Below are 25,396 nucleotides of genomic sequence, written 5' to 3'. Positions count from 1 at the left end.
TAGCTGTGCTAACTTGGCCTTAACAGACCAGGAGCTGTGCCAAGGTTGGCCAAGTGAACCCAGATGGCAGCAAGTTGCTCCAACCAAAAACTCACTGGGAAAACTTACTCCCTCAAATCTTAAAATCACACGACTCCGTCCTTTGCTCCGACCAAGAGCTCTGTTATTTTAAGGTGTCTCACCACCAGCAGGGACATTCTCTGCCGTTTCTCTTCCACGGTCCCCGTTGAGAACCCGGTGAGTCAGTGTCTCCGTCAGAAGAGACAGAGTAGGGGTGAGGTTACAGTGTGTCTGCCTTCCAGGACGCATGGAGCCAATAAAATGTGTTCATGGAGACGTCTGGAGGGGGACACAGCTCATTTATAGTTTGATATTTCTGACCCGAATTTCCTGAATGTGCAAAGATCTGTTTTAACCAAAGGCAGTACACACATCACTGAGTTTGCAATAGCCTACAAATTGTTTCATCCAAGGTGAATTTCATTTCTGGTATTTTCTTCACAGCTAAAGATTATCTTTACTTGGGTCACTCCAGGGCCTCAGTAAAGGTTTATTCATCAAGGAATTATTTTGGGAAATAAGCTATTTTGATTTCCTGGAGAAAGATGAGAAGATTGATACGTCAGTTGCAGTGGCGGGCCGTGAACTTTCCACCTAGGCCTTCAGTGACCTCCAACTTTATTCAAAACATCTCTTAATGCGATCGTTGTGACAAAACCATCAACATCATATGTAACATCGTAGACGGGTATCTCATATAGATAGATGAATGCCATGACTAATGCAAGAAACTCACTTAGAACAATTTATAAAGTCTCCTCTCACTCACTGCTGCCATAAAAGATGTAAATATAACTAATTTTACCCACCAAAACTTCATCTTCATCTTGTGTAACCGCTTATTCCTGTTAAGGGTCGCGGGGTCTACTGGAGCCTATCCCAGCTGTCATTGGGCGAGAGGCGGGGTACATCCTGGACAGGTCTCCAGTCTGTCGCAGGACTAACACAGAGAGACAAACAACCACTCACACTCACACAATTTAGAATCACCAATGAACCTAACCAGCATGTCTTTGGACGGTGGGAGGAAGCTGGAGTACCTGGAGAGAACCCACACAGACACAGGGAGAACATGCAGACTCCACACAGAAAGGCCCAGTCGGCCCATTAGAACCCGGGACCTTCTCGCTGTGAGGCATCAGTGCTAACCACCTCGCCACTGTGCCACCCCACCAAAACTTAAGAAACTATTTAGAGTTCTCCTCAGAGCCTGTCAACCAAAGGGTAGCGCTCATAGTTGCTGACCCGAAAGTTTCCCCGGCTGGGTCAGGCTAGCTAGCTCCAGGGTTGGTCGACCTTTCCTCACAATATCCAGCTTCTCCTGGAAAGTCCACCATGAAAATGTCTTTCTAAGAAGATCTGCAACTAAATCAATAATGTGTTTCAGGCTTTAGTCGCCTGCAGTTTTAATTGTGAAGGCCCAGTCAGGTGTCTTTGACTCTTTAAATCTGACTTGATTAGATAAAAGCTCTCATGCAAAGTTACACTGCACCGCAGCACCACAGCCGAGAGATAGATAAGCCATAAAATGAAAATAATAGGCTACTGGGAATAATTTAATAAGATTAATGGGAAAATAGTCTGTCATTTTGATAAGCTTTAGGCCAGCAGAGAAGGCTTTGCTGGCCAGCGGGAACCACCACTGGTCAATAGTGTCATTGTCAAGGATGCAGCCCATTAGCTTAGCATAAGAAAATAAAGAAATGGCTAGCCTGTAGCTCCTTTAAAAGCTCAAACATTACATGATGATTAATTGATGATTAATGATGATATTAATTATGCTTAAAGACTTGTGCAAACAATGTGATGCACAAATAAAAGAAAAGAAAGAGGAGGGTTAGCTGTTTCCCCGTGTTCATGCTAAGCTAAGCCAGCTACCTGCTGCACGTAACCTGATGTTTCACATGCAAGAAGGTGATAAAGATGTTTTATTATTCAAGTTCGTGTCGGGGCTGGAGTCTATCCCAACTGTCAGTGGGTGAGAGGCGGGGGTGCACCCTGGACAGGTCGACAGTCTATTTAAGTAAATATAATAAAATCATACGTCACGCAGTGTTTTAATTTTCACAAATGTCAGAGAACAACAACAACCCTCTGTTGTAAACGGTGTGTTTCCTAAATTGGACAGTGAGTCAGATAGACAGACGGTTGGCCGTCTGAGGGAACATTTGACCACGGAGAATGCAAAAACAAACAATAAATCACAACGATTCATGTTTATAAGTGTATTACCAGCACGGCTCACCCTTTACTATCTTCACTTTAACAGTGTATGTATTGCACTTTTCACCAACGCCCTGCTTTACAATCACTCAGTCACAGCAGCACTGACCTCTGAGCAGCTCAGCTGGAGCGTTGCAGGGGTTAACTGCCTTTCTCAAGTGGAGGGGCGGCGCCTTATTCATTCATTCACTTCCCTTAACATCGGGATATTCTCTCTGGCAGGTGTGGGACTTGAGCAGGATTTATTTCGATCTCAGCATTTAAGCTACATCCTCTCCTCTCCCCTCTCTGTCTCTGTGCCTGTAGGAAGTGGAGAGAACGCAGGATGGACGGCGCAGGCGGCATGCCGATGGCAGAGTGAAGCATCAGCTAATCAGCAGCGACGAAGAGGAAGCCTCCACAGTGTGAGTAGTTCAGACTGGTCCTCATGCCAGCCTGCTCAGATCACTTGATCAGGCTAAATTAGCTAGTAAAAGATTATTTATAATGTGTTTTACAGTAAAAGTACATGGTACAGATATACCTTGAAGCCAGCTGACTCAATGCAGCACACAGGTAATCACTGAAGCAGTGTTTAATGTTGTAAACAGCTGCAGAGATAAACCAGATAAACCTGCAGGGCCACGCTCTGCGTACACGTAAACACAAAACACTCATGGCTCTGTGGTAGCTATGGTGATGTAACCAGGCTCAAGTTGATGGCTGTAGCGCCGAGAGCCAGACTGTACTTAGCACCGTAACCGAACCACACACACAAAGTCTCTGTGGTTAAAGACATAAGAGACTTCATCCTAGTTTGTCTGTGTGGAGTTGAAACGGACTCACACTCTTCATTTGTCAGGAATCTGTTCAGTAAACAGCCTGTAACCAGCTCCAGCTGAACAAAACACTGAAGGTCAGATGAGATCAGCGTGAATTTATGGTTCTGGGTTCCACAGATCAGCCACAACATTATGACCACTGACAGGAGATGTAAATAACATTGATCATCTTGTGACAGTTCAATGTTCTGCTGGGAGACTTTTGCACCTGGCATTCATTGGTGTGGATGTTACTCATCGGCGGTTTAGACTTCTGCGTCCAGTTGACGCCATAGCTACGGCGACAGTTCAGACCTTAAAGCCGTGGCTAATGTGCTCCTCGCCAGAAATGTAACCGCAAGAGCTGTGATTGGTCCGCTTGGTAGTAGCGTGTTTCCGCTTTAGTTTCTTCTTCTCCATCTCCGCAGTTTTCGGTTTGATTATTTTGGATCAATAAAGATGGAACACAATGAGGAGACGTTACCTGAGGAGGTTCAGAGATACAAACATTTGTGTGATTTGTCTTTGGTGAAATTTCAGCGAAAGTTTCAGTCGTCATTGTTCAAATTGAAGCAGGAAGTAGAAACAAAAATTAACCCGACTGGCGAAAAAAGACACAGTGGTAGAGGGTGACAATTTTTCGGGACTCCTGTGGGTCACGGTATTCCCGCGGGAGTCTCGCGGTACGAGGTACAATTTCACTGTTGGTAACGTGATAGGGACGGGATAGAGCAAATAATCAACCGGGAGCGAGACGGGAAGATTGTGAGGCATTTCGTTTTAGAAAAGCGATCAACCAAACATGCTACAGGGGGGCAAGTTGGGCAACAGAGCCTGATAACATTAGACAACAACATAGGGAGCGGGACGGGATTTGGGAGTCTTTTGCAGGACGGGATTTTTTCGGGGGGCAGTCACGTGATCGGGGTATGACGAGAGTATTTTTGTGGGCTCGGGATGGGATGGGAACGACAATTGATTCCCGTGTCACCCTCTACACAGCGGCGACTAACGTTTGGGTGGTGTTTTTACAGAGCGAGCTAGTACTATAGCCACCTAGACCAGACCAGGCACCCCCACCCCTTTGCTATCGGGTGGGGGTGCCTGGTCTGGTCTAGGTGGCAAAAACGCTTTAGGAACAATTAAAAATAACATGAAGAACAGCACAAGGTGTTGGCCTGGCCTCCAAATTCACTAGATCCCAAACTGATCAAGTATCAGAGAGGCCCCTCCCCTCAAAGACCCCCCCCCCCCCACTAACATCAGACACCACAGGACACCCTCAGAAGGCCCATGTCCATTCTCTGTTTTGGAGGTCTGCAGAATATTAGGAAGGTGGTCATAATGTTATGCCCGATAGGTGTATATGTGCCTACATTGATTAGAAGCCTCCCAATCATTGACTGACTATTGATTTTTAGTAGAACGTCCTGTTTGTTTGTAAAATGGGATACATCTATTCCCAGCTTTACCATTGCGTAATGTTTGGATTGTTTTTCTTTCTTTCTTTCTTTGTGTCTGTTTTTCCACCATCATCCTTTTTTAGCCTCCCTAAAACTAACTCGGCCGACGCAATGGAAGAGAAGAAGTCTGCAGATGAACCGTCACTTAAAGAGCAGCATGAACAAACGGCTGCTGCAGAGGAAAAGAAGGTTGGTTTCCTTATATTTTTATATGAAAAGTGGTGCACGTTAAATGTTTAACGTTACAGAAGAGCATCTTAAAAAAAAAGAAACGAGGTTCATAAATCTTCGTTTGTGTATTGGGTCTTACCACCACGTACACGAGCCAATACCACAACTCTTACTCACCTTGACTCCGCTGGCTTTGTTTCCCTCCGGTCTGGTACAGTTTAGTTTATCCTTCCTGAAGTTGATGTTCAGTTTATAATTCATGTCACCGATGCCCAGGTTTGCAGCACAGACGCACACATTCTGTAACTAATCCGGACACAATGGTGTTATTACATCACCCAGATTTTAAACTGAAAGTACCAAAATTATGTACACACACTCCCCCAGCTGCCCCCAAAAGACGTCACACGAGATCTGGTGCTCGTTAAATCCAGACCACCGGTTTAGAGTTGAACTTTCACACCCAGCCGTCCTCACGATCCGCTCCGAGACCAGCGCTCCCTCGTGACCTTTGACCTCTCTGAGGGGGTGTCTGCTGTTGTTCCAGCTGCTGCTGTGTGATTCAAGTGACAACATGTTGAGCATACGCAATACAGCCACAGCATTATGACCACGGACAGGAGAAGTGAATAACATTTAAACCATCTTGTGACAGTTCAATGTTCTGCTGGGAAACTTCTGGACCTGGCATTCATTGGTGTGGATGTTACTTAGACATGTAGCACCCACCTAGACCAGACCAGGCACCCCCACCCCATAGCAATGACACTCCTTGATGGCAGCAGCCATCCCCAGCAGGATCTCAAAAAATATCCTGTTCCCAGACACCACAGGACACCCTCAGAAGCCCCATGTTGTACTGCACCTTTAATGATATTATAAATATCACGGCTGGTAGTAAAAAGATATTTCCCTCTCTCTTTCCTCCTCTCCACACCAGTCTTCCAGTCTCCTCTCTGACACGGTTCTCCCACTCAGCAAGAACAGAGACGCCTCTCCTCCTCCCAGTCCTACATGCCAGTCCTCTTCCTCCTCTTCCTCCTCTTTCTCGCTGCAGCGCCAAGACTCGGGACCTCATGGAATCAAGGGAATCTTAAAAAAGGGCCGCTCCACCAGCGTGGAGTCGGACCACAGCGAGGGTTCGACGCCTGATCATGTGCCAGTCCGGCAAACCAGCGTCACCCTGAGCCACCCTGAGAGTGAAGAGGAGGATGTGTTGGAAGAGGAAGAGGAGGAGCAGCACCGGCAGGAGGAAGAGGAGGAGGAGGAGGAGGAGGAGGAACGGGAGCAAGAGATGGAGGAGGAATTCGACAGGGAAAACGACAAGGAGGATGAGTCGTTGACAGATGATGTCACAGACGGAGGGGGCTTCAGCGTTCACAGGAAACGGGGGGAGGACAGCGTCAGTAGCAGTAGAGGGAGCTTTGAGGAGATGAGGAGCCCGTCGCCTGATGAGAGTCTGGAGAAGGGCTCGTCGATGTCCGAGGATGTTGAGGATCTGGAGAGCAGCCTAGAGGGGAGTGTGGGCTCGTCTCTGAAACAGAGGTCAGGATGCACTCTAACATGCACATGAGGGGTTTTATAACGTGGACATTATATCTCAAAGAAGAGTTTTCACTAATAGGAGGCCATTTACCGTTACTAATATTTAGTTAAACACGACAAAGATCATCCACTGTATGCATCCGATCAATATCTAAACCTAAACGAGAAGTTTGTTCTGGTTCCTCGAGCTGCAAGAACAAAATGATGTCATTTTGTTCTTGCAGCCCTCGTTGGAGAGTTTTTGCAGCTTGTTCTCGACACATCAACTGGGCAGAACTCTTTTCTCGTGTGGTGTCCGGTTACTATTCTGCGATTTGACGTATGCTGCAGTGGGAGGGGCCTATGAGGACTTCACCGGAGTTCAGCGCTTGACCTGGCCAGAATGAACTTTGTTCTAGTTCTCAGCCACTCACTGCGAGAACAAGAACAAATTTCTTGCTTCTCGCAGAGTATGTAACAAGCTTTACAGGTCATTAACGGATGCAAGCTACCAGTCATTTACAGCTGAAGAAGCTGCTAGGATGAGTGGTCCAGTTTCCGGATGACTGAGAACCATCAGAGACTTTAAGGTTGCAGCATTGATTGATTGAAACCGAGAAGCGAGAAGTTTGTTCTGGCTCCTCGGGCTGCAAGAACAAAATGACGTCATTTTGTTCTTGCAGCCCTCGTTTGAGAGTTCTTGCAGCTTGTTCTCGACACATCAACCGGGCAGAACTCTTTTCTCGTGTGGTGTCCAACAACTATCCTGTGATTGGTTAAAAAATCGGTTAATGGTTAATGCAGGAAAAGCAGAAATGCTAGCGTGATCCTACGGACACGACCGTCAAAACTCCCACAATGCTTGGCACGTGTGACGTATCCTGCTAAGGTTGCAGCATTGATCCTATGCATACAGTAGATTGTCTTGTCTTTGTTGTCATAGACAGACTTTATTGATCCACAAGGGAATTGCCCGGTCACAGTAGCTCAGTTGCACATAAAAAACAACACTCTTGAGAACACTCCTGACTGCTAGCTATGCGCCAAATTGGATTTTTACCAAATCCCTAGTGAACTATGTGTTTTGCCTTTTTCCAGACTGGCAGAGTTCACCAGTGGAGAAGGTGAGAAGGACACACCGAAGAAGACGAAGGCGTCCAACCTGGTCCACACGCCGCTGGTCGATCGCTTCAACCAGCTTCAAGGAGCTGAAAGCGCCTGGAAGAAAAAGGTGACTTACCCAAGTGGTGAACAAACTGTCCACCATGCTTTTATGACGGCATCAACTCTAGAGAAACAGCTTTTTAAGAGGCTGGTAAAAACTGCTATACATTATGCTGCTCCTCACTGCTTTGTGTGCAGAGGGAGGACGAGGGAAAAAAAAGAACTTGGCTGTGGATGTTTTTCTTCCTCTCATGCTGAATCAGCTCATTTCCCTGAGTCGCTGCCAAGAGGGTGTGAGGTTAGCAGGGCTCGGGGTGCAGCGCACATTTGGGAGTGTTGAAGCCAAAGCCAAAGCCAGAGATCCAGGGCTAAGCTAACCTCCCAGAGAGAACAAAGGGCACACCTCCTACCCCCTTAGTAAAAATAAAATCCTACACCATGACCAAACACCTGCAAGCCTTCCAAGCGAAGCCTTCCTTCCTTGGGCGACTTCTGCGCTCTCTTCTCTGAAAGTTAGAAAAATAATTCCTTCCACAAGCGAACTATTGTGTTCTTTATAGACCTCAGTTTTTCACACAGACTGTATATAAATATGCAGGCCATAGAGTTTTGCACAGGTCAGCACAGAGGCCTAAGACAGCTGACATACATTAATCAGCCACAACATTATGACCGCTGACAGGAGAAGTGAATAACATTGAGCATCTTGTGACAATTCAACGTTCTGTTGGGAAACTTCTGGACCTGGCATTCATTGGTGTGGATGTTACTTAGACATGTAGCACCCACCTAGACCAGACCAGACCAGACACCCCACCCCCACCCTCACCCCACCCCATGGCAGTGACACTCCTTGATGGCAGCAGTGGTTTAAGAACAACTTGAAATACACGAAGAACAGGACAAGGTGTTGACCTGGCCTCCAAATTCACTAGATCCCAAACTGATCAAGTATCTGTGGGATGATCCACAGAGGCCCCTCCCCTCAAATCCCCCCTCAATAACAATATTCTGTTGCCAGACACCACAGGACACCTTCAGAAGGCCCATGTCCATTCTTTGATCAGTTTTGGAGACTTCCACAATATTAGGAAGGTGGTCATAATGTTATGCCTGATTGGTGTATATTGACTTGGTGATGGCAGTGTGTGCAGGTCTCTACATGCCCTTCTCCTCCTGTATAAACACGACCACCCTTGGTCAACACTACCTAATAACCTTTGGTGCGAGTGCAGGTGGAAAAACTTCCACGTCCCTAAAACAGTCAATAATGGACTGTAAGACTGAGGTGATGTCATGTTTATTTATACCGATCATCCTTTGGCAGGGTGTCTGTCAAGGTAAAGGGGGGGGGGTTGTCTTTTGGTTTTGGATTCAGACTCAGTCCAAAGATGAGCTAACCTTACAATCAGTCTACTCCAAGTCTCCAAGAGGATACCGCTGCACAAGAAACTACAGGCGGCCAAAGCTCCAGAGGTGATGTCATTCCGTATTCCTGTGGTTTTTCCTCCATAAATAATGTTATTTCACATTAATGACACGAAAGCTTCATCCTGAACATTCACGCGTGAGTGAGCGCCAAGCCATGTGTCCTGAGAGTCTCCGCTTTAATTCTCTCCGAGGTTATTGCCTGTGAATTGGAAACGTCTGTCTACCGCCGGCTGCTACTGTAGCGCTCTGGGGGGAAAGCAGCGTCGCGCTCGCAGATAATACGCAGCGCATACGATGACAAGTCTGCATTAGCTCTTAGTTGCATGTGACATTTCTTCTTAAAGGAGAGGCCGCTTGTTTTCATATTTAGTTCTTGTTATCTTGATGTTTTCTGCTCTTTGGTTGACAGAGCAGACCACGGTCAGCTTCAGATGTTTCCTGTTAGTCCTGCTAAGCTGCTCCGTGCACCGCGGCGTTTTGAGTTTAATTTATAGATCGGTCCTGAAGAACGACCGTTCATAAGTCATAACCCGTCTTAATTCACTGTCCCGTCCCTTAATAATTAATCATACTCCACACTAACCTGTTGCTGTATGTGTGTGTGCCTCTAAATGTAGTTCTGGCTTAAGTGTTCTTTAAAATAACGTTTGAAATTCTTTGGGGATTTGTTCAAAGTCTGGTTTTCATATTCCGATGATGACTAAACTGGGGTAGTTTGACATCCCTCCAAGAGCCACACAGCAACTCTGGCGCATTAAGACTAATTGGTCGTCCTTGGTGAGTTGATTCTCAGAAAGTGCATTAGAGATAATCAGCTGAAGTTTATTATCTCCACTACATCGTTATCTGGTCGGGTCCAAACAACACGATTAGAGGATAATTGAAGGAACCTGTCTTTTGTACTTATTTCAGACCTCCACCTGGAAGCTGGATCCATGCGCTCATAAATATGAATGACTCATGCCTCCTGTAACCTCCTGCTTTGTCTTAACGCTGTTATAAACAGCCCCACCTTCTTTATGCCAAGCAACTGATCCAAGCCTCTTCTTTAGCCTCCCCACGCTAAATCCTGCTCTTTACCTCCAGCTCCAGTTTAATGTTGCCCTGCTTCTTCTCAACTCTCAACTTATACTTTTCACTCTCTTCTCCTCTTATTCCTGTTTCCCCCTCCTCTCTCTTTTTGTCCTCATCTGCAGACCCCTTTCTTTGACACCTGCTTGTCAACCTTTCCCCAACCCTTCAGGTGAGTGTGTGCACCTATGTGCATGGACTTTTCTACTTTTAACATCGTCTCTCAGAGCTTGCACCCTGGACAAGCTCTCTCTCCAGTTTCCTCTGAGAAGCTGTCGACAGATTCGCGGTCTGGTGGTCCACGCATGGTCGGTATCTGTATTAGTGGTTTGGCCTAAAGCAAAGCGCTGCCCACGGCGTGCGTACAGTGAGAAGGCAGGGCTGAGAAAATCTGGTTTCCTGTGTGGTAGGGTGGGGGTTGGTGTGGGGATGGGGCTGAGGCCGTTTCCTCTCCTCCTCCGTCTCTGGGGTCCTGTCAGGCCGAGGTATTTCCCCTCTCTGATTGACTCCAGAGATGGCTCGCTAGCCGGAGGGGGCACCGTCAGTGGTGTGGAAGTGTGGGAGAGTGCTTCGGAAATCTACGATGAGACGGATACTGCAGATTACAGCACACCGTGGCTTTACGCACGACGTAAAAAGTGATATTTTAGAGCATTTAAAGATGTTTTAAACTGATCTTTATGATGTGCACGGCATCTTTGTTCCCAGTCGTCGTGTGTGTGAACTAGAGTGGGATCGTTTCAAGCTGAAAACTGCTTCAAAGTGCATGCCAGCATGATTCAACATATCCCTTTTGAAGGTTTCTCTCACAATAGGCTGATATTTGACCACATGATGCAACAAGAAAGAGAAAGGAAAAAAAAAGAAGAAGAAAGGATGTGTGTGTGGTTTGTTTAAGCCGGTGATTGTTTGAGGCTGTCAACACACTTTGTTGCTACGTGAAAAACTGCTGCTGCTTCATGAATGTTTGTACAAGGTGTCGCTGTGGTTCAGGAGCACAGCGCGTTTGATTTGATGTGATTAACTTTTATTTGTTGTGACCATTTTAGGCTGTGAGTTAAAATTTGCTTTCTTGTTTTTGTGGGTTTCTGAGTGTTGGAAACAAGGAAGGAAGGAAACAAGAAAGGAAGGAAGGGAAGGAAACAAACAAGGAAGAAAGGAAGGAAGGAAACAAGGAAGGAAACAAGGAAGGAAGGAAGGGAAGGGAACAAACAAGGAAGGAAGGACGGAAGGAAACAAGAAATCAAGGAAGGAAACAAAGAAAGAATGAAGGAAACAAGGAAGGGAAGAAGGAAGGAAGGAGACAAATAAGGGAAGAAGGAAGTAAACAACAAAGGGAAGAAGGAAGGAAGGAAACGAGTAAGGGAAGGAAACAAACAAGGAAGGTAGGAAGGGAACAAACAAGGAAGGTAGGAAGGGAACAAACAAGGAAGGGAGGAAGGAAAGGAAAGAAGGAACGAAGGAAGGGAGAAAAGAAGGAAGGAAGGAAACAAACAAGAAATCAAGGAAGGAAACAAAGAATGAAGGAAACAAGGGAAGGAAGAAGGAAGGAAGGAGACAAATAAGGGAAGAAGGAAGGAAGGAAACGAGTAAGGGAAGAAGGAAGGGAGAAAGGAAACAAACAAGGAAGGAAGGGAAAAAGGACAGGAGGAAGGAAGGAAACAAAGAAAGAATGAAGGAAGAAAGGAAACAAAGAAGGAAGGACATGTATAAGGAAGGAAGGAAAGTAGGTAGGAAGGAAACGGAAAGATTGAAGGAAGGAAGGAAACCAGGAATCTGCCAGACTTTAATTTGTTGTGACTATTTAGTCTTTGTTTTAAATTTGCCTTCATATTTGTGGGGTTCCTGACGACTGGCCACGTAAAACACACTGTTTGAAGACGTAATGTTAATCTCTAGGATTATATTCTGATTATATTTCACTGTGATTTTTAACGAGAAGAGAAGTCGGTCAAAGATGGAAACGTAGACTCTTAATATAAATATTTCCGTACATATTTTTGAACATCATTTAGCCAGTTATTCTCTTTATTATTATTATTATTATTATTATTATCATTATTGTAGAAGTCCTGTTCTGGTTTCCGATGCCAAGCTGCAGCTCATCACCCGTTTCAAGCCAAACATCTTTTTCTCCTTAAAGCCGTCGACATCTGTGAATGTTTAAGTCGATTCTTCAGAGCTGAGCGCGTCAGAGAGCCCGCTGCTGTGAGTTACAGAGTGACGGTCAGCAGAGCTCACAGATCGTCACTCAGCCAAAAATCTGAATTCCTCCCCGACTTTAACATCTACTGTATTAGATTGTTCTTGGTATCTCGTGGTATATTACACACTCGTTATCAGTGAAAGGAGCAAAAACCCACGTAGGGCCGTAGAAAGCTTCAACCGTTTATGAGTGGAATATCATTAATTACCGTAACGCAGCCCCTGGGCTCCAGTGGGATAGAGGGTGGTGGGGGTGTCATTAAACCGCTGGTAATTTATTTTTAATGGTCTGGTTCAGGTGCAGAAATGGCAGCAGGAGTAAATCACACCAGGAACTCTGTGCAGAATAACCATGTGATGGATGACCTCAGTATATATGTTTTAGTGTCAGGTCTCTTTAGTGGCACATTCACTGTGTCTGGTGTTTTTAGTAGGACAGTTAAAAAATAAATAAATAAATAAATCTCTAAATGGGGCTTTTGTTTCTGCCTTCATGGTTGATTCAGTGTCCTTCACCAGAGATGCTGTTATCCTCGGGCAAGATTTGTTTTGGCTTCATCGCGGTTACTTCACTGCATCCTCGTAATAGTCTGTTCATGTGTGAAGCAAAGGGAAAGGAAGGAAGGAAATAAACAAGGAAACAAGGAAGGGAACAAACAAGGAATAAAGGAAGGAAGAAACCAAACAAGAAAGCAAGGAAGGGTAGAAGCAAACAGGGAAGGAAGGAGTAAAACGAAGAAGGAAAGAAGTAAGGAAACAAGGAAGGAAGGAAGGAAACAAACGAAAGCAAGGAAGGATAGAAGCAAACAGGGAAGGCAGGAATGAAACGAAGGAAAGAAGTAAGAAAGCAAGGAAGGATAGAAGCAAACAAGGAAGGAAGAAAGGAAACAAGGAAGGAATGGAACAATCAAGCAAGGAAGGAAAGAATGAAACAAGGAAGGAAACTAACTAGGTAGAAAGGAAGGAAAGAAGGAAACAAACAAGGAAGGTAACAAGGAAGGAATGCATAAAATGAGGAAGGAAATAATTAAGTAAACGAGGAAGGAAAGGAGGACAACAAAGAATAAAGGAAGGAAGGAAACAAGAAAGCAAGGAAGGATAGAAGCAAACAAGGAAGGAAAGAAGGAAACAAGGAAGGAAGGAAGGAAGGAAGGAAACAAGAAAGCAAGGAAGTAGGGAAACAAGGAAGGAGGAAAGGAAACAAACAAGGAAAGATGGAAGGAAACAGACAAGGAAGGAATGGAAATAATGAAACAAGGAAGAAAACTAACTAGGTAGAAGGGAAGGAAACAAGGAAGGAAGGAAGTAATTAAGTAAACAAGGAAGGAAAGAAGTAAGGAACAAGGAAGGAAAGAAGGAAACAAACAAGGAAGGAAGGGAGGAAGGAAATAAGTAAGTAAACATGAACCGAAAGAAGAAAGCAAGGAAGGATAGAAGCAAACAAGGAAGGAATGAATGAAACAAGAAAGGAAAGAAGTAAGGAAACAAGGAAGGAGGAAAGGAAGGAAACAAGGAAGGAAGGAAGGAAAAACAATAGTAATAAATCAAGTCCTAACACATTGACGTAAATGTCCCAACAGAAGTCCAACGTAGACGTGGAGCCCAAGATGTCTCTGGCAGAGAGGATGAAGATCCTCAAGGAGAAGGAGGAGCTGTGGAAGAACAAAGGCAAAGGAGCCGCCAACGACTCGGTCCAGTTCACCGTGGCGGGACGCATGGCCAGGAGAGGTGAGAGGAGAGGGGCTAGTTGATGACCCGATGCTCCGGGACGACTTTAGTGACAGGAACCAAAGTAGCAGCTGACATAAAAAAAGTGGGAGTGGCTAATACACGCTGACAATGTGGTGTTCCTTCAGGTGTGACGTCAGAAGAGACGCCCATCATCTCCCTCAAGAAGTGTAACGCCACACCTGTGAAGCCCCATGACGGTACGGTCTGATTAATTAATTAATGAATTAATTATATTTGTTAAGACACCGTTATATTTGACTGAATATGTTAAATATGTCTGTGTTTGTGTTTGGACAGAAATCTCCAGTAGAACAGACATGAAGGTGGAAGGAGACAAACGCCTCGACAAGCTCGAGTCCTTCCTCGACAAGCTCCACAATAAAGGTACAGTCCTCCTCGTTATCATCCTGTCCCGTTCACCGTACCACGACCCCGTCTTTGCCCCGTCCTCAAAGTTCTCTGTCCCCCGTTCCTTCCGTCCCGTTTCCTGACCTCGTGGTTTGTGGCCGTCAGGCGTGAGCAAAAGCAAGACGTCCACCATCGAGGTGACGGCCCAGACCGAGAAAGAGGTGATGACGCTGGACGACGACGAGACGTTCGGCAACTTCTACAAGTCCATCTCCTCCTCCACGTCCCAGGACTCCAGTGTGGTGGTGACTGACGAGGACCTCAGCCAAATCCAAGCTGATACGCCAAAGTGAGTTTATTAGAATCATAAGTTCATAGATGACGTTTTATCTTTACAGGTGGATGGAAAGATATTAACTGTCTGTCTTTGTGTATTTTGTTTTATCTTTCTTTCTGTAGTTCTTTTGTTCATTCATTCTGTTTTTCTGTCTTTACTTCCTTTTCTCTTTCTTTCTTTCTTTCTTTCTTTTACTTCCTGTATTTCTGTCTTTGTCTTTCTTTCATTTTTTCTTTCTTTCTGTCTTTTGTTCTGTCTTTGTTTCTGTTTTTCTTTCTTTTTCTTTTTCTCCTTTTCTTTTTCTTTCATTCTGACTTTTGTGTTTTCTTTCTTTCTTTCTTTCTGTCTTTCTGTAGTTCATTTGTTCAGTCATTCTGTTTTTCTGTCTTTCGTCTTTTCTTTGGTCTTTTCTTTCTCTCTGTCTTTCTTTCTTTCTTTCTACCTTTCTGTCGTTCATTTGTTCATTCGTTCTGTTTTTCTTTCATTGGTCTTTTCTTTCTTTCTGTCTGACTTTGTCTTTCGTTTTGTCTTTCTGTGGTAACTATTGATCTGAAGATAAGCTGAAGTGTTTCACTGAGTGTTTATTAACGCTGGTGTGTGACGCATGCAGCAGTTTAATTTGTCTTCCTCTGTTTTACGTCGACCCCGTCTCCAGACTCACCTCAGCTGTAGCAGAACACAAGCGAGCCGTGCGTCCCGCCAGGAGGAACCAAGGCTCCAGGAACCCTCTACGCGCTCTGGCCGCCCGCAACGACATCCGGCAGGTCTACACCGAGCAGAGGCTGAACGTGGCCTCAGTGGAGACCAAGAGGATCCAAGTGGAGAGAAGTACGCACGGCTGCGTTCAAGAGTCCCAGATAATGGACCAATAAACGTTACCTACAGAAAAATCAATAGTTATTAACGTGCACTCTCAATGTTTTAATGCATGACGCACCTCAGTTTCCCATCAGGCCATGCAGGAAATGAGACGAATGTGTTGTTGGACAGATATCTTGTGTAGAAGACGAGGTTACTGCACAAAATGAACACGGTTTTAGAAACAGCTGATGCTTTCTACTAGTTGTTTGTACTTAAATATTCTTAAATATTCAAGCAGCTGCATTGTCTACTTGTTATTTATTTAGTTCTATCCTAGTCTAATCTGCAGCTCGCGTATTTTCTGCGTTCAGTTCCTCTCTATATAGATATTCTTCTGCCTAGCCTGACCTCAGTGACCTTTTTCAGTGTTTACACAAGAGGAAGTGTGCACCACAGCTACGTTACTGCTGTCTACTATAGCTCACATGAAAGAAGAGACACGTCCTGTCTCTGCCAAACCTCGTCTCTGTTACGTTTGTTCGCAGCCTGCCAGGTCAAGCAGCAGAGATCGGTGATGACGTTGTGCTTTAGTTTCACTTCAGCGTTTAGAAGGTAAATGCTGATAACGGTGTCCCTGGTCTTCTCGGTCTCTTTCCCACACAGTGGCAAAACACTCCAACTTGGCTGACGTGGCCTTGGCGGGGCTCGCCAGCAAGGAGAACTTTCGCAAGGTCAACCTGCGCAGTGTGAAGTCCACAGATGTTGTGACCAACAACAGCGCGCTGCCTTTTAATAAGCTCATGCTTATTCGCATCAAAGGTGATAGATTGTTTTCTGTACATGTTAGTTCCAAATAGTTATTGAAAATAACTGTTTCTAATCACAAGCAAATGGCGCAAGAGTATGAAGGAGGTCAGTTACAGATTCTTGTCGTCTGCAGGTCGGAGGCACGTCCAGGTGCGCTTGGTGGAGCCCACCACTCACTCTCTGAACAGCGGTGACTGCTTCCTGCTCATAACACCGAAGCACTGCTTTATGTGGAGCGGGGAGTTTGCCAACGTCATTGAAAAAGCAAAGGTAGAATAAAAAGAAATCGTCCTTTGGCTGCAAATCAGAGTTTAACTCCTGTGAATGAATAATAATAAATCAAGATAGATAGTCTTTATGTTGTTGGTGCAACGCAATCATCCAGGTCACACCAACACGTCCCAGTGACAAAACGTAAGAGCAGCACAGGCAGATGCTTCATACTAGGGCTGTTGGGCCCTAGCCCTAGTATATACCGATCAGCCACAACATTAAGACCACTAACAGGAGACGTGAATAACATTTAAACCATCTTGTGACAGGTCAGTGTTCTGCTGGGAAACTTCTGGACCTGGCATTCATTGGTGTGGATGTTACTTAGACATGTAGCACCCACCTAGACCAGACCAGACACCCCCACCCCATAGCAATGACACTCCTTGATGCGAGCAGCGGTTTCAGAACAACTCGAAAAACATGAAGAAGAAGCACAAGGTGTTGACCTGGCCTCCAAATTCACTAGATCCCAAACTGATCAAGTATCTGTGGGATGATCCACAGAGGCCCCTCCCCTCAAAGGCCCCCCCCACTAACAACATCCTGTTGCCAGACACCACACGACACCTACATAATACTATGAAGGTGGTCGTAATGTGTGTGTATGTGTGTGATGTGCAGGCATCAGAGATGGCGTCGTTCGTCCAAGCCAAGAGGGATCTGGGCTGTAAGGCCCCTCAGGTGACGGTGCTGGAGGAGGGCATCAACACAGAGAGCAAATGGGCTAAAGAGTTCTGGACCCTGCTGGGTGGAAAGACCAAGTACAGAGGTACGCTCACTGTGTTCTGAAAAGACAAACAAATACGCCCACACAGGTGCTGATCTCTGTTCAGCTACACTCTCTCTTTAGGACTCTTTAGCTCCACTTATCCTTTTTAACGCAGAGGTTTTGCCCACACATGCTCAGCTTGTCTTTTGTGGATGTGCTGTAGGGGCCGGGGAGCCAGACGAGGATGAGCTGTATGAGAGCGGCATTGTAGACTCTAACGGGGTGTACAGACTCCAGGGGGACAAACTGGTGCCCCATGAAGACGCCTGGGCCTCCATCCCGAGCGTGACCTTGCTCGACTCTAAAGAGGTAACACCACTCACATGTTTGGGAGATGAAATCTGATGCATTTTGCACGATAAAGTGTTTCTGAATGTTTAAACTGCCATGGATCCTAGATAATTGTTTCTATTGTTTTGCTTTCTCTGTCTTCTTTATCTCTTCCTCCTGCCGCTAACTCCTCCAGGTCTTAGTGTTTGACTTTGGCGGTGAAGTATACGTGTGGCATGGGAAAGACGTGCCGCTGGGCGACAGAAAAGTAGCTGTGAAACTGGGCAAACAGCTCTACGGCGGCAGCTACGACTACAGCACCTGCAGAGTGAATCCTTTAGATGCCTCCTGCACCAACAAGGATGTGCCTCAGTGAGTATGAGCTGCACTGAGAAAGACAAGTTTGCATGAATGGATGGTAGAGTGTCGGGCTATCGATTGTGTTATTATGACCCCTAGTGGTTGTTCACTGTTACTACTAGTGGTTGCACAGATTAGTCAACTTCACTACCTTAAGCATCACGTTGACTAGTCTCTGATCACATGACAATAACAACATGGACGCCTCCTAGAAGACAGGTGAGGAGCCCAGTGGGTCGTTGGTTCATCAAGTGTTTGGAAATACTTCACGAAAGATGAAGCCCATACTACCGTGACATGTCAGTCCTGAAATACAACTAAAGTACTACTGCAATGCATCTGAAAAGGCTAACGCTATCAGAGGAACGGTCCAAATCCTCTGGACAGCAGTCAGTTAACAACTTCACCAAACGTCCTGTGGTAACAGAGAGAAGGAGGCTGCACATCAACTATTAGATAAAGTTATTACACCTTTAGCTGCTACACTATCTCATCTAACAACACGCTGTGGAGTACTATTAAATGCTACTGATGGTGCTGAGGTGATGCATGTTTTTATACAGGCTATACATATCTGCAGCTCACAGTATGTAGCACATGAGCTGTCTGTTCTCAGCATATGTATTCAGGTCAACAATATAGATTTCATTACTTTCTACTGGGTTTTTATTTCATCACGTAACAGTTGTCTTTTGTGTGTGTTTTTTTTGTTATTATTGTTCAGGCAGGGGGAGGGTCGTCCAAGCTGGGCTCTGTTCGGCCGTTTGTCGGAGCACAATGAGACGTCCCTGTTCAGAGAGAAGTTCCTGGACTGGGCCGAGAGGAAGAAAGAGGAAGCGGCTCAGGCGGAGGAAATCAAGGTAGATGAGATTAGACCTGGACTTTATCGATCCACAAAGAAAGCTGCTCGGTCGCAGGAGCTCAGATGAACGTAGAAAAACACTGTTGAAAACTGCTACTAAAAATAAAATAAAAATAGACGTAAATAAAAGTAATAGTAAAAAAATAAAATGAAGAAAAATAAATAAAATTAAAAATTAAATAAAATGAAGAAAAATAAAATAAAATTAGAAAATATAAAAAATGAAATGAAGAAAAATAAATAAAATTAAAAATTAAATAAAATGAAAAATAAAATTAAATAAAATTAGAAAATATAAAAAATGAAAGAAAAAATTAAAAAATAAAATAAAAAATAATAGTAAATAGTAAAACAAATATATACAAGCCTTGCATATGCGCAAATCTACAGGAAATAGAAGTAGATATACTCTATATACATATGAAGGATAAATAATCCATTCCCATTGTGCCACCAGTTACAGCTTTCATAAATGTATTTAGGTTCATTTGTAGTTTTACTCATGGCTTATAGATTTAGATATTTGGGCAATTTAATGTCAAAGGAATTTAAAACTAACTAAAACCCTTGTGTCTGCTCAGAGCCCAGTTCACTCCACCACGCGTTCCCCTCTGGAGTTGGAGCTGCATCCGTGCGACGCCAAAGCCCTGCTGGACAACGAGCCGGAGCCGGTGAAAACGCTTCTGGAGGGGGTCAACGTCCAGCGGGGCCACGGCCTGGTGAGGACGGAGGACGGACGGCAGGCGGAGCTGGCTACCGTCGACGTGGAGGCGTGGCACATCAAAGAGCACGGGGAGGAGGAGCTGCCTAAAGAGAGTCTGGGCCAACTGCACGAGGGCGACGCCTACATCATTCGCTGGAAGTACTCCATCACTACACTCGGTGAGTCACGCTTTCGGCTCAGAGGTAGAATAAACGGTGTGCTGCTGATTCCTTTAGTCATTTCTATGGTTCTGTTCTTTTACGTCAGTGGGGAAGCGGCAGAAACCCGGAGAGCTGAGTGCCGGAACTCCTGGAAGAGAGAGGATCGCTTGTTTTTTCTGGCAGGGCCGTCACTCCAGCATCAGCGAGAAAGGAACCTCGGCTCTGATGACGGTGGAGCTCGGCAGCCACAGGGGCTCACAAGTGAGTGCTGAAACATTCATGAATCTAGTCGACTCTAGGAGAAGACAAGGAAAGACTTTAGGAAGCTACAGGAGACCAACGCTAGGACGTTTAAGATCTGATCGGCCGATGCTGAATATTAAAAGATTGGTATCAGATAGAGGGAGCAAAGTACCTCGATCTGGACGTCTCTAGTTAGTAGTTTAAGTGTCTCTTTCCTCATCGTGTTTGTTCTCTTCTTCTTCTTCTTCTTCTTCTTTGACTGTCCAGGTGCTGGTGAGTCAAGGCAAAGAGCCTCCATGTTTCCTGCAGCTCTTCCAGGGAGGTCTGATCATCCACAAGGGGAGTAGAGAGGACAGCGTTAACAACACAGGTATAAAAAACAAAACAAGAAGAAGAAGCTCAGTGTTTCTGCTTATTGATGTTAAATCCTGCTTCAAAGTTATTAAGTGACAGTCGGGTTGAAGAAATGTTCTCCATGTAGACGTAACCATCGATGGATTCAGAATGTCGTTGTCTAACTCAACACCACATGTTGTTCACGGTCCAGGGTCCTGGAGGTTGTTTTGTGTCCGTGGGGAGGCAGAGGTGGAGGCCTGTCTGGTGGAGGTGGGCTGCCAGCGGGCCAGCCTGCGCTCTCGTGGCAGCCTGGTGCTGCTCAACGCTCAGACGGGACGTCTGTACCTGTGGCATGGATGCAAAGCACACGTAGGTGCCAAACAGGTGGCCAAAAGAGCTGTGGACAAACTGACCCAGAGGTGAGACACGGGCAGAGAGGAGCTGATGACCCATTGGTGGATTGATTGGTTAAAATCTGAATTTACTGTGTCTTCAAGGTGTCCCTCAGAGTTGGGACTGAGCAGCAGCAGCAGCGTCAACGTTGAGGAGGTGGAGGAGGGATCTGAACCTGCAGAGTTTGTGAAGGCTCTTGGCCCACAGGACAAGAAGGCGTACGACTGTATGCTTCAAGGTACGGACCAGAACCCACAGACGGCTTCAAACCACCTTCAGCTCACAGAATAATAATCAGCGAGTGTCGTTCTTCTTCTGTAGATCCAGGAAAATACAACTACACTCCCCGGCTCTTCAGGCTGAGCGCCAGCTCTGGGGTGTTTGAAGGGGAGGAACAGCTGTACCCCGCCCGGGTGGCAGAGGGAGTCATGGCGCTGCCTTTCCTGCAGGACAACCTCTACTCGGTGCAGCAGCCAGGTAACATACTCACGCCTGGAGCAGCGCTGCACCTCAGCCTTTAGCATATTCAACTTAAATTCAACTTAAACTTCATATTTAATTCTTTTTCTGCAGCCCTGTTTCTGCTGGACAACCGTATGGAGGTGTATCTGTGGCAGGGCTGGCAGCCTGAAGACGCCCAGTCCACCGGATCGGCAAAGATGCGCTGGGACAACGAGAGGAAGTGCGCCATGGAGACCGTGCTGCAGTACTGCAAAGGTTAGAGGGACCGGACATGATGACGGGCCCTTTTAAATCAGCGGGGAACGAACCTTGAGCTGCTTTTTGATTCAGTAAATGTGTGATTGTGGTTTTAATGTTCCTCACCTCTCCAACTCTGCCTTGTGCTTTATGATTTAGAGAAGAATCCTCGGCGCCCCCCTCTGGCCTATCTGGTCCTAGCAGGCTGTGAACCCCTGACCTTCACCAACATCTTCCCGTACTGGGAGAAGGACTCCAGCGTCGCTTCAGGAGTGGGTGGCTTTTCTTCCTCCATCACAGTGTCTCTGTCTTACTGTTTTATCTCTACCTGTTCTAAGTTTTATATATATTTATTACATATGTATGTGCGTTCTCAGGTGGACAGCGCCAAGAGCAAAGTGATCCTGGTGAAGGAGGCGCTGTCCAAGCTGAGTAAAGAGCAGTACTCCATCGAGGAGCTGACCAGGAAGCCGCTGCCAGAGGGAGTGGACCCCCTACGTCTGGAGGATTACCTGTCAGACCAGGACTTCAAGGTAGGAGCATGATACTGATCACCTCAGTGAGTCAGTGTGCTTCAGCTAAACTAAAGTGTTTATGTGGATAATAAAGGCATGACCCAAGTGGCAGCCCACCGTTCAGAGTACACACTACTGGATAGGTCATTACACCATGAAGGATCAATAAAGGAATAATTCTGTTCTACTTCTCATTAGGTTCTCATATATTAATATTATTTATATATATTTATATCATAGTCCAGATTAATAACATTACATAATATTGAAAGCTTTACGCCCCTCTCGTATCATTTAATTTCAAATAACTGTGCAGAGATTATTAACCCTTTAGTACCTAAGCCTCTAAATGTCCTCCTGACCTTTTTAAAACTTATTTTGACAATAAAAAAGTTAGAAAGTGTCCCGTGAGTTAGAGCTTTTGCCCATTTCCTTCCAGAATATCTGGTATTTTCAGTATCTGCCAGTTGTTTATAATTTGCTGCAGGTTATAAGAGTGTAATGACCTTCTGGGAGAGGAGCAGGTGAATTTACGGTAATGACACCATACTGGCTGTAAAGCTCAACCTCTCAGCTCTCACAAAACACTGTGGGATTTTTCCTGATAGGGCAAACTGTGACGTAACCATGGTGATCCAGAAGTGTGCAAACATGGCAACGGCAACACGTAGACATAGACTCCACAAGATGAGCTGCTTGGTCACAGTAGCTCAGTTGCACATGAAAATAAAATTAAATAAATAAATTAATTAATAGGTATAAGACAGTTAAAAAAAGTTATTTAATTAATTAATAAAAAAATAAAAATAAAAATGTAATAATAATAAATAATAATAAATATACAATAGATATAAGACAGTTAAAAATTTTTAATTAATTAATAACATAAAATAAATAATAAAGAATAAAGAATAATAATAAATACTAAATTAAATATAATAGCATATATTCTAGATCTGAAATGTCCCAAATGTTATAGAAAGAAATATCTGTAACACATTACCTTTGTGTTAAAAAATAAATAAATATAAAGTCTTTACTTGTAATCAGCTGGTTCTGACATGAACTGAATGTTTTGCAGACGCTTCTTGAGATGAGTCGTGTTGAGTTCAACGCCCTGCCAAACTGGAAGCAAAAGAACCTGAAGAAAAGCAAAGGGCTCTTCTAAAGAAAGCTTTTCTACTAAGATCTGGGTTTTGGTTTTTGTTTTTCTTTCTTTTTTGCAAAAAAAAAAAAAACAACAAACACTTTGTAAAGCATTAAGAGAAAAAAAAGCAAATGTACAATTTTGTTCAAATGTTGATCTATTTTTTAAACCAGTGCCATTTTTAAGGTTCCCCAGTGTCTCTGAAACATGTTAGCCAAGAATTATGTGCAATTGTTAATCTCCTATGGATAACAAAAATAATAATACGTTACCCTCACATTATAAATATGTAATATACCATGAATGAATGTGTTATTTAGTTTGTGTCTGTGGTTTTAAAACTGAGGGAAGTTTTCATCGTTTTATTTTTATTATTTTAACGTTTCATGGAACAAGCTCAGCTCTGTGACCTGAATAAAGAAACAACACATAACCGCACTTTGAAGATGTCAAAGATAAGAAAAAAGGGCAGGAAGTGTGCAGAGGTGTTAGGACAACCTGCAGAAAAACCCAAAGACCCTGTTAATAACCTGCATTAATCACATGTTGGTACTGAATACTTCCTGGTTCTTATAAATAATAATTGCCTGTGCTCCAGTTATCATGAATTCTTGGACCAAATTGAATCTCTTTGTCTCGTTCTAATTGTTTATCCATGTGCATTTTGAGTAAATGTTCAACTTTAAAAGTATTAAGCGTGTGCAGGAGAGAGAGTGTGCAGCATAAACTGCCTTTTGTAGCCGCGCTCCTGTGTGATGCCGTTAATACGACGGCCGCCGGACCTTCTCTGCACCGTGTTCTCTAAATATGTAAACCATCATGTATTCATACGTTGCAATCAGAACTGTATTATACACAGACCTCCTCCTCCTCCTCCTCCTCCTCCTCCAGCTGCAGGGGGCTGCTTCCATTTCTCGGCACATAAAGTTGGCGGTGTGGGAGCGAGATGCTAACGCTCAGTATTCCCTTTTAAATAAAATATTTTTTAAAAATGGAAGGTGTCGGGTCGTCTTTTAACGGCTTTCAAAGGGTCACTCGTCTGTCAGACAAAAATAACTGAATTTTGACCTGAATATACTGAATGGCCAGGTTATTCCATCAATGGCTTTTATTTTTATTCCAAGATGACAATGTCAGGATTCATGGGGCTCAGATTGTGAAAGAGTGGTTCAGGGAGCATGAGACATCATTTTCACACATGGATTGGCCACCACAGAGTCCAGACCTTAACCCCATTGAGAATCTTTGGGATGTGCTGGAGAAGGCTTTGTGCAGTGGTCAGACTCTCCCATCATCAATACAAGGTCTTACGAACTCCGAACTACGAATGCAACACTGGATGGAAATAAATCCAGTGACATTGAAGAAGATTATTGAAACAATGATACAGAGAATGTGCTGTAATCAAAGCTAAAGGTGGTCCAACGAAATGTTAGAGTGGGACCTTTTATTTTACCCCGGCTGTGTATGTTTTCCTTAATCTCCACCAGAGGGCGCTATTTGTTCAATCTTCACTGTTTTTTTTATTTATTTTTTTTCTATTAAATCTCTGCAGCGTTTTAGGATCATAAATAGTTGATGAGCAGAAAATGAAACCTTTAAAACAAACTCGTGGAGCAAGAAAGAATCGTGTGCATTAGCTGCAGGTCTAAACAACACCTGCTCATTTAGGATGCATCACGTCCCTGTTTGAACAAACATTGCAGACAGGTGTGGAGGATGTGGAGACCATGTTTATTTAAAAGAAAAAAAAAAAAAAAAAAGTAGAAAGAAATCAGCCTCTCTCTGTATCCTCGTGTCATTTTGAAGTTAATTCCACAGCAGATGGCGAGAGACCGCCGCCGCCGCTTCCTCCAACGACAACTGGGCGACTGCTTTGTTTATTTGTTATCAACACACCCAGAGCCCCCCCGTCTCCTGCAGGCAGCAATCACCTGCTTGGCTCCGGCTCCCGGCTCAGGTGCCATAGCAGCCCACGACCCGGCCCCGGCCCCGGCCCCGCTAATGCAAGGCAGATTATCTCAAGCAGTAATAACAACAACACACTGGATGTGAGAGGAGGGAGGGAGGGAGGGAGGGGAGGAGAGAGGGGACCCGGGCTTTGATCAGGTCCCAGATTCTGACTCAGCATGAAGCCTGGAGACACCAAACTCAGTCTGAACCCATGCTTATTAAAAAAAAATTACTTTATGAAGCCAAACATCATTCTGTTTGTGATGAGGATCCATCAGGGCAACCAGTCCCTGTAACGCTGATGAGAAGTCAGCAGTGGGACACAGTCCTGTTCTAGTTCTTGTTGTTGACACACAGATTAAAGACGTAGAATGACATTTGGGAAATAAGACCAGTTTTATATGAGACTAGAGTAACATAGCACAAATACTGGAAACAGAGACAAAGCTTCATGATAGAGGCTCAGAGTTAGACACCAATGCTCACGTATTTATTACTAGAAATGTCTACAGTTAACTCTTGTATGACTTTCTGAGCCCTGATCAGCCATAACATTATAATATTGTGCAGGGG

At 44.6% G+C, this 25,396-nt stretch overlaps 1 protein-coding gene across 1 annotated transcript in view; it reads left to right on the top strand.

Moving 5' to 3' along the window:
• Window positions 1–23,858, top strand: part of svild (supervillin d) — a 51,255-nt gene extending 27,397 nt beyond the window's left edge. Inside the window, exons 5-29 of the mRNA XM_084567642.1 lie at window positions 2,590–2,687; window positions 4,630–4,735; window positions 5,658–6,262; window positions 7,340–7,472; window positions 13,693–13,840; window positions 13,969–14,040; window positions 14,141–14,227; window positions 14,357–14,540; window positions 15,184–15,356; window positions 15,993–16,148; window positions 16,270–16,406; window positions 17,034–17,181; window positions 17,345–17,490; window positions 17,648–17,823; window positions 18,536–18,671; window positions 19,255–19,555; window positions 19,644–19,798; window positions 20,048–20,150; window positions 20,328–20,535; window positions 20,614–20,747; window positions 20,831–20,986; window positions 21,083–21,226; window positions 21,368–21,480; window positions 21,586–21,741; window positions 22,805–23,858. Coding sequence (XP_084423768.1) covers window positions 2,590–2,687; window positions 4,630–4,735; window positions 5,658–6,262; window positions 7,340–7,472; window positions 13,693–13,840; window positions 13,969–14,040; window positions 14,141–14,227; window positions 14,357–14,540; window positions 15,184–15,356; window positions 15,993–16,148; window positions 16,270–16,406; window positions 17,034–17,181; window positions 17,345–17,490; window positions 17,648–17,823; window positions 18,536–18,671; window positions 19,255–19,555; window positions 19,644–19,798; window positions 20,048–20,150; window positions 20,328–20,535; window positions 20,614–20,747; window positions 20,831–20,986; window positions 21,083–21,226; window positions 21,368–21,480; window positions 21,586–21,741; window positions 22,805–22,891 — 4,062 coding nt within the window. The 3' untranslated portion in view covers window positions 22,892–23,858. The remainder of the gene's footprint in view (window positions 1–2,589; window positions 2,688–4,629; window positions 4,736–5,657; window positions 6,263–7,339; window positions 7,473–13,692; window positions 13,841–13,968; window positions 14,041–14,140; window positions 14,228–14,356; window positions 14,541–15,183; window positions 15,357–15,992; window positions 16,149–16,269; window positions 16,407–17,033; window positions 17,182–17,344; window positions 17,491–17,647; window positions 17,824–18,535; window positions 18,672–19,254; window positions 19,556–19,643; window positions 19,799–20,047; window positions 20,151–20,327; window positions 20,536–20,613; window positions 20,748–20,830; window positions 20,987–21,082; window positions 21,227–21,367; window positions 21,481–21,585; window positions 21,742–22,804) is intronic.
• Window positions 23,859–25,396: the final 1,538 nt, after the last annotated feature.

This window comes from Chelon labrosus, assembly GCF_963514085.1.
Source record: "Chelon labrosus genome assembly, chromosome: 19".
Classification (NCBI taxonomy): Eukaryota; Metazoa; Chordata; class Actinopteri; order Mugiliformes; family Mugilidae; genus Chelon; species Chelon labrosus.
The sequence above is the reverse complement of the archived record's forward strand: the minus strand, read 5'-3'. Positions and strand labels throughout refer to the sequence as shown.